This window comes from Sceloporus occidentalis, unplaced genomic scaffold (genome assembly GCF_023333645.1).
Source record: "Sceloporus occidentalis isolate IW3139 unplaced genomic scaffold, rSceOcc1.0.p SCAF_1, whole genome shotgun sequence".
NCBI lineage: Eukaryota > Metazoa > Chordata > Lepidosauria > Squamata > Phrynosomatidae > Sceloporus > Sceloporus occidentalis.
The window spans coordinates 90,196,090-90,212,086 of NW_028316981.1; the positions used below are offsets into that span (position 1 = coordinate 90,196,090).

Consider the following 15,997-nt stretch of genomic DNA (forward strand, 5'->3'; position numbering starts at 1 on the left):
CATCCAGTAATCTGTTGCAGGAGATTATCAGACAGAGGAGCAAAGTGTACTTATCCTGTCCTTAACCCATGGTATTTGAACGATGGGGGGGGGGGGGAATTATCACAACCCCACATGCTTATTCAATTCTTCTCCCATCCATAAAGAGTAATTGGCCTGTCATCTGGTATTAACTTTAATACCAAATGACAGGCCCATTACTCTTTACAGACAGGATAAGAATGGGATAAGTGCATGGGAGTGTAATAATCTTCCCCCCATCACGCAAATATCACAGGTTAAGGATGGGATAAGGACGTTTTGCTCCCATCTGATAATCTACATTGCTTCAGTTATGTAAATATAATTTTCTTCTGTTGCTTCCAACTCATGAAATAGATTGGAATACTATGGAAAGGAAAGTGGAAGAAACAGAAAGACTGAAAATAACGAAGAGACATATCCACTTGGTTTTTTACACACATACACACTCTTCACTGTCTCCATTACAGAAATATAAATTTAAATGTGTATTTTTCCAATATTACAAATAAGAATAAATGCTACTCTCCATCAGGCTGATTACCCAGAGGCAATATGTGCAGCTAAAATTTGCTTTTCTTCTACAAATAGCAAACCAGTGCATACATAGGGTGTTTTAATTCTTGCATAAGGGAGCAGGCAATCCTAATGATGGAGCTAGTTGATTTAAAGCCAAGGAGGACAAGTATTGCACCATTAATATCACTGACATTAATGAGACAATCTGCTGTGTAAGAAATATGTATGCCAATAGTTGTGGGGTGCTAGTAATAGCAGTAATGCTAGATTTTGTTATCGGTGGATAAGCTAATAACGCAGAGAAATAAATGCCACTGATGAGTTTGGCTTGGCATGTCCAGTGCTTCCTTAAATTTGGCACAAAGTAAATTTGGGATGTTATGTCGTAATCATGGCATTAGGTACCAGCACTGTTTGATAGGAAAACAGGCTTTACCCATTACATTGCTGATGGTTCAGGAAAATTTCACTTTTTGCTGCAACAGATCTCAAAAGCAGATGATATATGTAGGGTTCTCCCTGAAATGCAATACAAAACCCTCTTTAATAACATGAAATCTGTTATTCTGTTCTCATAAGAACAAGACTGTTGTCTCTTTTCTGGACAAAGAAATCCTATTAACATTGCAAGAAAATATATTGGGTCTCTTAGTTACAAGAAATGCTGTTACCACCTTTCAGAAATTTGCAGAGCAGTTAAAAAATCTCTGAACTACTATCCAATGACTTGTTTTCTGCAAACTGTTTGCTATATCTATTAATATCATCTGTGTCATATTCATCATACCCTTGGAATGGTGCCAAAGATGTATCCTTCTTCCAGCCCTGGACAGCTCCCTTTCCCACTAGATGTCTTTAAGAGGAAAAAGATTTGGATGGGGGAAGGGATGGGCCTCATTCTCAATCCTCTTCTTCCCCTCCTTTCTCTTTTGTCTTTTGTATCTCCCAGGGTGCAATCCTTACTACGATGCTAGCAACCCGGAATTTTTCTGGTAGGTAATACAACTCTTTTGGTCAGCATTTGCCTCTTTATTTATTGGATGCTAGCCTTAAATGGAAAATACAAGTAGACAGGGTAACAAGCTCCCTTATCCATGGCTTTGAACAGCACACATGTTGGAATAGACTGGCCATACAGGACTCTTTCTACATGATATGTAATCATGTTCAATTGTTAATGCAGGAAGAAAAGACAGACATTTTTAAAATTTACACTCCAGGTCATAAAGATTAGGTTTGCACTTGCTGGATACACAGTAGACAAAGGGCATATCTCGCACTCAGCCTTGAAATTTGCCCATCAACAGTACCAGAAAATGTAGGCCACAAATTGAACAAAAGAAACTCCTGTGAAATTCATGGTATCACTATACTGTATGTCAGTAAGCAGCTTGAAGGCATGAACACACACACACACACGCACGCGCGTGCACGCGCGCTAATATGTTACATAAATAGGACTATAGAAGACTCTATTTATTTAATGTGTGTCCCATCACTCTCCTCAAACTGGAACTCAAAGGACTCAATTGATTTTTTAAAAAATACAAAAATACCACTACACATTATCATATTAAAACACAGTTAAACAAATGGTTGTATTAAAATACAATTGAATAAAAAGCCATTTTAAAAGCACATAAAAAAAATTCAGCAGCCCCCTCCTCAGTAGCTAGTAAGCTGAGTTTAAAAGATGAATAAAATGGGCTTGAATTTTTAAAAAAATGGCGGGACAACAAGGAGGGGGCCGGTCGAGTCTCTCTTGAAAGAGAGTTCCACAGCCTGCAAGGTGCCACTTCAAATGCTCTCCAGTTTCCCACAGCAAACACCCCTAGGATGCAAACATGTTGGTTACTCAGTATACCAGGGGACCTATTTGTTTACTAGATTTCTAAATACAGATATTGTAACAGGTTCCTCTATGTATGTTATGAGATATATTGAATACCCAGGGATCCTGATTTTTGATTTACCAAAGATCAGATATATGCCAGAATGAATATCAGTTACACTGTTACAAGATTTAGTAAGGTGAGCAGCTTCTAGAATCTGATCTTCCTACTTGTAATAAAATCAATAGGTAAGCTCGTGCCTAAGAATAGACTTGGTTAGATACCATGATTAAGTTTTCAGTGTAACACTATTAATCTTCAGATTTATTTGCATATTTATTTTTACTATGTAAACAATTGTCAAGCTTAGCACAGTTAACGCAGTCAAAATGTAAGGGGCTGCTTTCATGTACCACTAGCCTTTCATATACCATTAAGGATTTTTTTCCACACAAAGTGTATACATAATAATTTTTTTCCAGATTTTACCACCCTAACTGTCTACATTTTAGCATGACAGGAACAGGGGGGAAAGTTCATATTTGACAAATGCATCAAACCTTTGAACAACTAGGACTCTGCCTCAAAGATGGGTCTGCAATCCTGCAGTCAATTCTGCATGTGAAAATGCCACAGATATTAGTGGAATTTAAGACTTCATAACTCATGAGAAGATATTGACTCATTAGAAAAGAGAATAATGCTTGTTAAGGTAAAAGTCAGTGAGAAAAGAGGAAGATCCTCATTATAGCTGGATAGACTCAATCAAGGAAGCCATGGCCCTGAGTCTCCACGTCCTGAGCAGAGCTGTTGATGATAAGGTGACTTGGAGGTTTCTCATTCATTGGGTCACTGTAAGTCAAAGTTTACTTGATGGCAGTTAACAACAACAAAAACTAACAGTGTGATCCTACCCATATTCATTTAGAAGACCCACTGTGCTTAATAGTGCTTGCTCCAGGTAAATTAAATTTAAACCAAGCACAATTTCTTTAAAACAACAACAACAACACACACCTTAGCTGAATAGAATAAAAAGGACTAATATATTAATATTTTTTACAGAATTCTATACTTCTAATTAATATGCAGTTCCATTGTGTTAGAAATAGCCAATATTGTTTCTGCATTATTATTGTTTCTGAAATAATAATAATAGAGTATGTTATTTGCAGTGTATTTCATTGATTTTCCCCTCTTTTGTTTTTCTAATGAATCTATTTTATAGGGTTTTAATTCTGGATATTGTTTAACTGTTTTTAGGAATACATTTTAATGTGTTTTTACCTCTCTTTTTGTAATTGTTTTAAATTGTATTTGTTTTACCTTTTACAAACTGCCTTGGGTCCCATTACAGGGGAAAAGGGGGGCTGTAAATGAATAAATAACAATAACAACCACCACCACATTTCCATTTCATCTCATTTCATCTAGCTCAGTGAGGAAACTTGCTGTGCTAGACTGTGGAGAATGTAGCAAAGCAGGTGTTATAGCTTGTGTGGACAGGGGATATGTCCTACAGTTATCCTGTGTCCAACTCTAGACCACCTATCACTTACTTCCAAATGTTTTTAAACAACCCACTTTGAACAAGGAAGGCATGTCAAGGATGTCAGAGAACTGGCAAGAATTAACTGCATTGGTTTAATATAACTACGGATTCTCTAGTTTTTGGTGAGGGAATGAGGCAGGCCTACTTTTTTTAAAAAAAAGGATATTTTAACATTGGAAGGAAGAAGGGGCTACTTCTCATGAGCAAGACACCTCCGTTTTTGCTCAGCAATACCCAATGAATTTCCCCTCAGACTCTCTTTGCCTCCACAGAAGAAAGTGCACTTAAGCTCTTCAGTTGTCATTCTTGTGTGCCTTCAAGTCATTTCTGATTTATGGAAATCCTCAGGTAACCTTATCATGAGGTTTTCTTAGCAAGATTTATTCAGAGGAGGTTTGCCATTCCCTTCTCCTGAGCATGTGACTTGCCCAAGGTCAACCAGTGGGTTTTATGGCCAAACTGGGAATTGAACCTGCAAACCACTATGCCACACTGGTCAGAGAATGTAGGTGTGCCTAAAACTATGATGGATTATGGACTACATCAGTACAAAACAAAGGTGATATAAATTCTTTACCCAGTTATATTTTAGCATGTCATGTGTATTAATATTTGTTCCATGGATCATGACAAAATGACAGAACACAATTAATCATTGCAAAAATGCTTTGTCACACATTGGTGGAAGGGCTGCTAGCAGTGGATCACTGCAGCTGTCAATTCTCTCCCCCTCACACAACTGACAAAATACTCACACCAGCCTCCTTTATTAGATGGTATTTTACACTAGCTTCAAATTACTGATGACAAAGCGCTAAGATGTCTTCTGGAATAGAAACCATTGCGTGGATATATGTGTCCCAAATATACAATAAGAGGGGAAGGGGAATTGTTAAGAAAGAAAGATAACAAAAAGGCTCTGATGCCTGCCTGAAAATACTTTCCTAGCACATGGGAACTGCTTGTATATGCTCTTCAAAAGCTGAGAGAAGGCCTCTTTTAAGCAATTTTTAAAATATATTCAGCTAAAGCCAAAGGATGTGAATGGGAACATCTGAGTTAAAATAAATGTGTTATGTGCACAAATGAGAGAATAGAACCAGTATGGTGTAGCAATTTGAGCATTAGACTATGACTCTAGAGAGCCAGGTTTGAATCAGCCATAAAAACCCACTAGGTGAGCTTGGCCAAGTCATCTTCTCTCAGCCTCAGAGGAAGGCAAAGGCAACCCCCCTCTGAACAAACCTTGCAAAAACAAAAAACAAAAAGCCTGTGATAGGTCCGTCTTAAGGTTGCCATATGTCAGAAACCATTTGAAGTTACACCACAACAAGTTGAGGCAAATAATGAAGAAATGGTTAGGAGGAAAATGGTTTGGAGAAAAATAGAGAAAATCAGCACATGTTCATAGAAGACCCAGATGGCTTAGTAAAGTTGTGTGCATTTTTAGCCTAAAATTAATTGCTGGTCCAACTAGAATAAATCAAGTGAGTTCATTGTTCAGTGTTAAGTCAACACTTAGGTAAATCTCACTGTAATGTAATGGCTCTGCCTAGTTTGCTTGTTTGTTTTTAATCATTTTTATTAAAAATTTTGAAATACCTGAAAAATTACAGAGATTATGTTTAAGAAAAAAGAAAAAAAAAGAGGAGGAGGAGGAGAATTCCAATCTTCCTTTTGATGGTTATAGGAGTTTATCACACAAGGCTAGTAAAGCACAGTTACAGTAGGATAACAGCATCTTTGACTTTGCATTTCAGTTGTTGCTGGAGAGCAACTTTCCACTGGTGCTTTTTGTCTGTCAGTGAAAAGGTATGCTCCACCAGTGGAGTTTATCACACGGGAGGCAAGCACCCAAATCCCATGGATAAACGGGGTTTAAACCCAGGAATATCCCTCAAGGGTGGGATTGTTTTCAGACAACATTGCACGACTTGGGTATTAATGCAACATTAACCTGTGCAGAAGGCTGCAAAATTATGCCCCATTTTAACTTCAGAAAAATCCCAAAGTTAAAAAGTGGTGCAATTTTGTGGCTTTCTGCATGGATTAATGTTGGGTTAACGTCAAAATTGCTGACATGTCTGAAAACAATCCCATACTTGTGGGATATTCCCAGGATTTAAACCCCATTTATCCATGGGATTTGGGTACTTTGCCTCCTGTAACATAAACACCAGTGAATGAAATGCAAAGCAGCAACAGGAGAGACATTAAATCACGTAATGAGTACCTGCCAAAGATGCTATTATCCTGCTGTAATTGCGTTTTAATTGCCTCGTGTGAAAAATTCTATACTTAGTACTAACAATGAGATTTAAGTTGACATTAAAAGCAGGGAGCAATTGCAGTCAAGAGAATTAGTTCGTCTTCAAGCCCTGCTTGTAAACTTGTCAATGTTATCTATTTGGAATTATCTAGCCAATTACTGTAAGCAATGAGATCCTAGAGTAGGTGATGTGACTTGATCAGCTTGGGCTGTAGCCCTTTTTTAAAAAATGGAAACAATTGTTTGATGAAATATTATGAACCTTAACAACCATTTAATTTGTTACTTTCCTCCCAAAACGGAAAGGAATTCCAGGTAGGAAATGATGTGCAACCTCCGTGTGCAGCATTACAGCTGACAATCATGTCTACGTCTTTCACTATGAGGTCCAGTAATGAAAAACCACAATTGCCTGTGATTTCCTACTGTGTGCCCATGCAATAATGTATACATTTGCAATACCCACATATGACAATCTATGCATGAGATGCATGCTAGAAACTTTAGCACTACCCACCCTGAGCACTTTGATGAACTGGAACATGCAGTGTAGAACTTCTTTTAAAAATGAAGTAAATACCAAAGTATTGGGAAAGATAATGAAAAAAAGGTTAGAAAATTACAGGTTAGTTGTTTATTAAATGGAGAAAACAAAGTGAATCTAGCCTAGTATCAGAAAAGTGGAAAAGTTAGGAAACCACTGTGGAAATAGATCATAAGAATCGTAGGAAGTTCATATTTTTAAAGACTGTGGCTCTGGAAGTGAAGGAGAACAAATCAGCTGAGAGTTCTGGAACTTTAAGGGGTACCAAGGAAGATCACAAAATTCAATTACCTATCTTGCATTCAGTTTCTATCTTCCAATTTTCTGAGCCGGTCAGATATTTCTCACGTCCAGATTAGAGATTATTCTGGACAATTAGGTTATCTGGTTGTTGTTTTTTGCTCAGGAGCTGAACTCAGTCCAAGTGTGCTTTCAGTCTCTCTCTCTTTCTCTCTGTTAGCATTCAGAATCTATTTGAAGGCAACAGCCAGAAGAGGGAGGGTTTATGTGTGGGCTGGAGTCCCAGGAGATGAGGCTCAGTCTGTGAGAGCGATGTGGTGGTGGTGGTGGGGAGAGCCGCATAGGGGAAGGTATCTGCTTTTCATCATTGTCAATATGTGGGCTGCAGCTGTCAGGATGTCATAATTGTAGCACATGACCCCCACCAGCCTGGGGGGCTAAAATTAGCGAGGGAAGCTGAGTGAGAAAGGCAGGCAAGCAAGTGCACACTGTTCTTATCTGCAGTTGAACCCTTTAGGGCTCAGATCTAATGCCACAAAGTAGAGCAAGCAAGCCTGGAAAGGAAAGAGGTGGTGGTACAGGCCAGGGTTGAATTCCTAGAGTCATGTAGTAGAAAGTTCCTTAAGTTTTCTAAGAAAGAAGAAGAAGACGACAAAGAAGAAGTCAACTGTCGGAGAATGCTTCTTCAGTTCCCTTCTATTTCCATTGCTGGCCATTGTTTTGGTTTCTTCAAAGACCTAGGAATATCAGAGTATAAGTGGCGGTGGCTTTTCTTATTCACGTGGAAGGACCTTAGTAATGCAGCTTCTGAGTGTCACAGTTTTCTGAGAGAGACTTCATATAAAGCCTTGGGTTGTTGTGAAGCGAGTTCACTCCCAACGGCAGAGGCAATAGCACTGACTTTGTTCTCTTCAGTTCTTGGGTTCTGCTGCTCCCACCCAACTTCCCTCATGTTGCTGGTTCTCAGTGTGCTGGTTCTGATACCATGTGTGTTCCTCTTTACATGGTACTTTTTCTCCACAGGAGGGAAAAGTGGTGGCAACAAGAAGAATGATGGCGTGAAGGTAAGTCCCCCATAATTCCTGGCTCATACAGCCACTAGCCTGCCTGTCCCCAGGTGAAAGAAATGATCGGAGTAAACTCGAAGTAGGGGGTCCCAGCGTGGCCCAGGGTTTTCGATTAAAATACTACCTTGGTAGGTATCTTGGTTTATCCTCTCTTCATTGTTAAGAGATGTTTTCCCATTGTCTGCAAGAAAGCAAAATGGAAGAAGGTAAACATTGCCTTTATCTGGATTGCAGCTTGCAATGCTTAAATGGAATAATGAATGCCTCGGCTCATGCTTGATTTGCTTTGTTATTTCATATTCCAGAATGTATGACAAATGGAGAGAAATGTAGTGAATTGAGAGAAAACAGTTCTCCAGAACTAAGAAAGATGTTGGTCTGACCTTTGAGAATGATAGGTATAGCCTTCTGCATCTACACTGCAAAATTAATGCAGTTTGACACCACTGTAACTTCTATGTCTCAATGCTATGGAATTCTGGCATTTGTAGTTTGGTGAGGTATTTAACTATCTCTGCCAGAGAGCTCTAGTGCCATAACAAATTACAAATCCCAGGATATGATAGGATGCAGCCATGACGATTAAAGTGGTGTCAAATGGCATTAATTTTGCAGTATGGCAGCAGCCCCACTCCCACTCACTTTCCATAAAGAGGAAAAATTCCTATTGCTTTCTCAGGCTTAGCATTCAGTGATGTCATCACATGTGAATACTCTTTGAGTTTAGAGCCAATTCAGATATTTGGAGGTTATGGTGACAGTCCTACTGTAGGACTATGATTAACTAAGAGGTGAAGCAGACTGCCTCTTTGCGTCACCTTGGGAGTGTCATCTGAGCACAGCGTTTAGATGCTGCATGCTCTGATGCCACTGCCCTGCTTCCAGGAAGCCACACAGCTGACTGCACATGCACTGGCTTCATAGCATTTCGGTGGTGCAGCGTTTACACGTGCAGAAACACCAAAAAGCTGCCACCGCAGTGGAAAGGGCAGCTTTTTTCCTCCCCAAATAGGTGCAGACTTTTTCTGCTCCTATTTGGTCTGAGCTGCCTGGGTTGGGGCTGCAGCATGCAGTTTCCACGGCCCCAATCCAGCTGTCTCAGGGGGGTGTTACACTGCCCCTTTGAGGCTATCTGTTTCACTCCTAGGGCCTGTAATCCTCTTGTGGTGTAGTATTATAGTCCCACCGTCTTTTTTTTTTTTTGGGGGGGGGAGTATTACACTGCTACCTCGGGTTACGAAATTAATTCGTTCCGCTATTCCTTTCGTAAGCCGAAAATTTCGTAACCCGAAACACATTTTCCATTGAAAATAACTAATGCGTTCTATGACCTCAGACTGAACCTGCAAGTCAAAACAAACGCACAATAGAGGCCTATTCAGCTAAGTACCCTACAATACAAGTTGCCTGAGGCACTAAAGAGCTTAACAATGACTGGCAGGTCCATTCTAAACTTTCTAATGATCTTAACAATGACTGGCAGGTCCATTCTAAACTTTCTAAGGATCTTAACAATGACTGGCAGGTCCATTCTAAACTTTCTAAAGGATAAAGAAAAAAAGTTTTTTTCTTATCTTTGATGGTTCTGGCATCTCAGAGTGAGGCAGGAGGAGGAGGAGGAGCTCTCAAATCATCACACCCATGACCAAAGCAACCCCATGGTCACACTCTCTGGCCCACATCAAATCAAGGCCAAACATGCAAACCTCACATCCCACACCCTCAAATCATCACACCCATGACCAAACCACCCCAGAACCCAAACTCAAAGGCCAGAAATCCCAAATCTAAAAAAGCAACCCCATGGTCACACTCTATGGCCCACATCAAATCAAGGCCAAACATGCAAACCTCACATCCCACACTCTCAAATCATCACACCCATGACCATACCACCCCAGAACCCAAACTCAAAGGCCAGAAACCCCAAATCTGAACATGCAACCCCAAAGTCACACTCTCTGGCCCACATCAAATCAAGGCCAAACATGCAAACCTCACATCCCACACTCTCAAATCATCACACCCATGACCATACCACCCCAGAACCCAAACTCAAAGGCCAGAAACCCCAAATCTGAACATGCAACCCCAAAGTCACACTCTCTGGCCCACATCAAATCAAGGCCAAACATGCAAACCTCACATCCCACACTCTCAAATCATCACACCCATGACCATACCACCCCAGAACCCAAACCCAAAGGCCAGAAACCCCAAATCTGAACATGCCACCCCATGGTCAGGCCCATTCTAAAGGATAAAGAAAAAAAGTGTTTTTCTTATCTTTGCTGGTCTTGGCATCAGAGTGAGGCAGGAGAAGGAGGAGGAGGAGCTCTCAAATCATCATAGCCATGACCAAAGCAACCCCAAATCTAAAAAAGCAACCCCATGGTCACACTCTCTGGCCCACATCAAATCAAGGCCAAACATGCAAACCTCACATCCCACACTCTCAAATCATCACACCCATGACCATACCACCCCAGAACCCAAACCCAAAGGCCAGAAACCCCAAATCTGAAAATGCCACCCCAAAGTCACACTCTCTGGCCCACATCAAATCAAGGCCAAACATGCAAACCTCACATCCCACACTCTCAAATCATCACACCCATGACCATACCACCCCAGAACCCAAACTTAAAGGCCAGAAACCCCAAATCTGAAAATGCCACCCCAAAGTCACACTCTCTGGCCCACATCAAATCAAGGCCAAACATGCAAAAATCGATGCCCACACTTTGAAATCATCACACCCATGACCATACCACCCCAGAACCCAAACCCAAAGGCCAGAAACCCCAAATCTGAACATGCCACCCCAAGGTCACACTCTCTGGCCCACATCAAATCAAGGCCAAACTTGCAAAAATCGATGCCCACACTTTGAAAACATCACAGCCATGACCAAACCACCCCAGAACCCAAACCCAAAGGCCAGAAACCCCAAATCTGAACATGCCACCCCAAGGTCACACTCTCTGGCCCACATCAAATCAAGGCCAAACTTGCAAAAATCGATGCCCACACTTTGAAAACATCACAGCCATGACCAAACCACCCCAGAACCCAAACTCAAAGGCCAGAAACCCCAAATCTGAACATGCCACCCCATGGTCAGGCCCATTCTAAAGGATAAAGAAAAAAAGTGTTTTTCTTATCTTTGCTGGTCTTGGCATCAGAGTGAGGCAGGAGAAGGAGGAGGAGGAGCTCTCAAATCATCATAGCCATGACCAAAGCAACCCCAAATCTGAACATGCCACCCCAAAGTCACACTCTCTGGCCCACATCAAATCAAGGCCAAACATGCAAACCTCACATCCCACACTCTCAAATCATCACACCCATGACCATACCACCCCAGAACCCAAACCCAAAGGCCAGAAACCCCAAATCTGAACATGCCACCCCAAAGTCACACTCTCTGGCCCACATCAAATCAAGGCCAAACATGCAAACCTCACATCCCACACTCTCAAATCATCACACCCATGACCATACCACCCCAGAACCCAAACCCAAAGGCCAGAAACCCCAAATCTGAACATGCCACCCCAAAGTCACACTCTCTGGCCCACATCAAATCAAGGCCAAACATGCAAACCTCACATCCCACACTCTCAAATCATCACACCCATGACCATACAGTACAAAAGTGTTTTTCTTATCTTTGCTGGTCTTGGCATCTGGTCCTGGCATCTCGGAGTGAGGCAGGAGGAGGAGGAGGAGGAGAGGGGCAGCCCAAAAAGCCAAATTTAAACCAATTCAAGCAATTTAACCACTTCAGCCAATTCAAGCAATTTAACCAATTCAGCCAATTTAGCCAATTCAAGCAATTTAACCAATTCAGCCAATTTAGCCAATTCAAGCAATTTAACCAATTCAGCCAATTTAGCCAATGCCACCAATTTAACAAAGTTAACCATTTTTTTAAAAAGAATTTGGTGTTTTTTTTAAGGGTCACCTTTTTTTTAAGGGTCACCTTTTGCCTTCTTGGATGACGGTTCTCCCTCTCTAGTGAAGAACTGGTCCAAGGATGTCTGCTTTTGCCGGCCCTTAAGCAGGTTCTTAAAATGGCTAAGGCAGACATTATCAAAATGGGCAATGGCATGGCTGGTGAGCACCTTCTCAGGGTGGTGCTTCTCCACATATGAAGACACATTGTGGAATTGCCGCAAAATGTCTTTAATTTCTGCCGTTGGCAAAGATGCCCCCGCAGCCTCCTCCTCCTGGCCCCTGTCGAAATGGAGCACGTCTTCATCCACGGCCGAGTGTTGCATCGCCGCCAAGGCCTTCAGGTCCTCTGTTGTCAGGTCCTCGTTGTGCTCCTCGATGAGTTCCTCCACGTCCTCGTTGTCCACGTCGAGTCCCAGGGACCTTGCGATGGAGACGATCTCGTGCAGCTCTTCCTCTTCACCTGGCTCAGCACCCTCGGACTGTGACCCTTCCAAGGAAGAAGCATCAGGCCACAGCTTCCTCCACGCAGCAATCAGGTTGCGCCTGGTGATCTCCTGCCAGGCCAAGTCCACCATCTTCAAGCACACCACGATATCAAAATGCTGCTTCCAGAACTCTCGAAGGGTCAGCTGTGTGCTCTCTGTCACATCGAAGCAACGCTTGAACATGTGCTTGGTGTAGATCTTCTTGAAGTTGGCGATCACCTGCTGGTCCATGGGTTGCAAGAGGGAGGTCGTGTTGGGTGGCAGAAACTGGACCTTGATGAAGGAGAACTCCGCGAGGATGTCCTTCTCCAGGCCATGCGGGTGCGCAGGAGCATTGTCCAAGAGGAGGAGGCACTTCAAGGGCAAATCTTCTTCCTCCAGGTACCGCTTCACTGTCGGGGCGAAGACACTGTTGATCCACTCGACGAAAAGGAGGCGTGTGACCCATGCGCGGCCATTGGAGCGCCACATCACTGGCAACCTGTCCTTCTGGATGTTGTGTGCCTTGAAAGCCCTTGGATTTTCGGAGTGGTACACCAACAGGGGCTTGACCTTACAGTCCCCGCTGGCATTGGCACACAACGCAAGTGTGAAGTGGTCCTTCATAGGCTTGTGGCCTGGCTGTCTCCTCTCCTCCTGGGTGATGTAGGTGCGGCGAGGCATCTTCTTCCAGAAGAGGCCCGTCTCGTCGCAGTTGAAGACTTGCTGTGGGACGTAGCCTTCCTCCTCCACCATGGCCTTGAACGCGACGACGAATGCTTCGGCGGCCTGGTGGTCTGCGCTGGACGCCTCGCCGTGACGGACGACAGAGTGGATCCCGGTCCTCTTCTTGAACTTCTCGAACCAGCCACGTGATGCTTTGAAGTCCGGGGTGGCTGGCTCCTCCTGCGAAGAAGTTCCTTCGCCTGCCTCCCTGCTGGCCAGGTCTTCGAAAATGGTGATGGCCTTCTCGCAGATGACCGAGGTGGTCACAGTGTCCCCGACTCGCTCCTTTTCCTTGATCCAGAGGAGAAGCAGGCGCTCCATCTCCTCGTGCTTCGGTGTCCTCTGCTTGGCGATCGTCGTCACGCCTTTCGCTGGAGCCACAACAGCTCTGATGGCCTCCTTCTGCTTGAGGACAGTGCCAATTGTCGAAGGGTTTCGTCCATACTCCTTGGCAATGTCCACCAAGCGCACGCCCCTCTCGTGCTTGGCGATGATGTCCTTCTTGTCCTCCAAGGACAAGGGAGCCCTCTTCTTTTTCTCACCGCTTGGCTTGGGAGCCATAGCTCAAGCCTAAAAAGGACAAAAGGCACAGGCACTGAGCAAAAGCCACAATTGGAAACCACCCCCACCCCCATGGTCACACTCTCTGGCCCAAACTTGCAAAAGTCCCACCCCACACTCTCAAATCATCACAGCCATGGCCAAAGCAGACAAGAACACAAGCCCATAGGCCAGAAACCCAAAATCTGAAAATGCCACCCTATGGTGGGACTCTCTGGCCCACATGGGACCATGGCCAAAGTTTCAAAACCCACACTCCACACTTTGAAAACAGAAAAAGGCAAGCCAGCATGTGAAGCCCATAATCCACAAATCAGAGCATGCCACCCTAAAAGGAAAAAAGCCAAAAAAAGGCAAGCCAGCATGTGAAGCCCATAATCCACACATCTGAACATGCCACCCTAAAAGGAAAAAAGCCAAAAAAAAGGCAAGCCAGCATGTGAAGCCCATAATCCACACATCAGAGCATGCCACCCTAAAAGGAAAAAAGCCAAAAAAAAGGCAAGCCAGCATGTGAAGCCCATAATCCACAAATCAGAGCATGCCACCCTAAAAGGAAAAAAGCCAAAAAAAAGGCAAGCCAGCATGTGAAGCCCATAATCCACAAATCAGAGCATGCCACCCTAAAAGGAAAAAAGCCAAAAAAAAGGCAAGCCAGCATGTGAAGCCCATAATCCACACATCTGAACATGCCACCCTAAAAGGAAAAAAGCCAAAAAAAAAGGCAAGCCAGCATGTGAAGCCCATAATCCACACATCAGAGCATGCCACCCTAAAAGGAAAAAAGCCAAAAAAAAGGCAAGCCAGCATGTGAAGCCCATAATCCACAAATCAGAGCATGCCACCCTAAAAGGAAAAAAGCCAAAAAAAAAGGCAAGCCAGCATGTGAAGCCCATAATCCACACATCAGAGCATGCCACCCTAAAAGGAAAAAAGCCAAAAAAAAGGCAAGCCAGCATGTGAAGCCCATAATCCACACATCTGAACATGCCACCCTAAAAGGAAAAAAGCCAAAAAAAAGGCAAGCCAGCATGTGAAGCCCATAATCCACACATCAGAGCATGCCACCCTAAAAGGAAAAAAGCCAAAAAAAAGGCAAGCCAGCATGTGAAGCCCATAATCCACACATCAGAGCATGCCACCCTAAAAGGAAAAAAGCCAAAAAAAGGCAAGCCAGCATGTGAAGCCCATAATCCACAAATCAGAGCATGCCACCCTAAAAGGAAAAAAGCCAAAAAAAAGGCAAGCCAGCATGTGAAGCCCATAATCCACAAATCAGAGCATGCCACCCTAAAAGGAAAAAAGCCAAAAAAAAGGCAAGCCAGCATGTGAAGCCCATAATCCACACATCTGAACATGCCACCCTAAAAGGAAAAAAGCCAAAAAAAAGGCAAGCCAGCATGTGAAGCCCATAATCCACACATCAGAGCATGCCACCCTAAAAGGAAAAAAGCCAAAAAAAAGGCAAGCCAGCATGTGAAGCCCATAATCCACAAATCAGAGCATGCCACCCTAAAAGGAAAAAAGCCAAAAAAAAGGCAAGCCAGCATGTGAAGCCCATAATCCACACATCAGAGCATGCCACCCTAAAAGGAAAAAAGCCAAAAAAAAGGCAAGCCAGCATGTGAAGCCCATAATCCACACATCTGAACATGCCACCCTAAAAGGAAAAAAGCCAAAAAAAAGGCAAGCCAGCATGTGAAGCCCATAATCCACACATCAGAGCATGCCACCCTAAAAGGAAAAAAGCCAAAAAAAAGGCAAGCCAGCATGTGAAGCCCATAATCCACACATCAGAGCATGCCACCCTAAAAGGAAAAAAGCCAAAAAAAAGGCAAGCCAGCATGTGAAGCCCATAATCCACACATCTGAACATGCCACCCTAAAAGGAAAAAAGCCAAAAAAAAGGCAAGCCAGCATGTGAAGCCCATAATCCACACATCAGAGCATGCCACCCTAAAAGGAAAAAAGCCAAAAAAAAGGCAAGCCAGCATGTGAAGCCCATAATCCACAAATCAGAGCATGCCACCCTAAAAGGAAAAAAGCCAAAAAAAAGGCAAGCCAGCATGTGAAGCCCATAATCCACACATCAGAGCATGCCACCCTAAAAGGAAAAAAGCCAAAAAAAAGGCAAGCCAGCATGTGAAGCCCATAATCCACACATCTGAACATGCCACCCTAAAAGGAAAAAAGCCAAAAAAAGGCAAGCCAGCATGTGAAGCCCATAATCCACACATCAGAG

The 15,997-nt window shown here is 43.1% G+C and overlaps 1 protein-coding gene across 5 annotated transcripts in view; it reads left to right on the forward strand.

Annotated features, from left to right (window-relative positions):
* The window catches only part of CAMK2A (calcium/calmodulin dependent protein kinase II alpha), a 173,995-nt gene that overhangs the window by 124,864 nt on the left and 33,134 nt on the right, over positions 1 to 15,997 (forward strand). For all 5 annotated transcript variants that reach the window (XM_089528650.1, XM_089528641.1, XM_089528622.1 and 2 more), the window contains exons 12-13: positions 1,490 to 1,532; positions 8,001 to 8,041. In XM_089528650.1, coding sequence (XP_089384776.1) covers positions 1,490 to 1,532; positions 8,001 to 8,041 — 84 coding nt within the window. The remainder of the gene's footprint in view (positions 1 to 1,489; positions 1,533 to 8,000; positions 8,042 to 15,997) is intronic.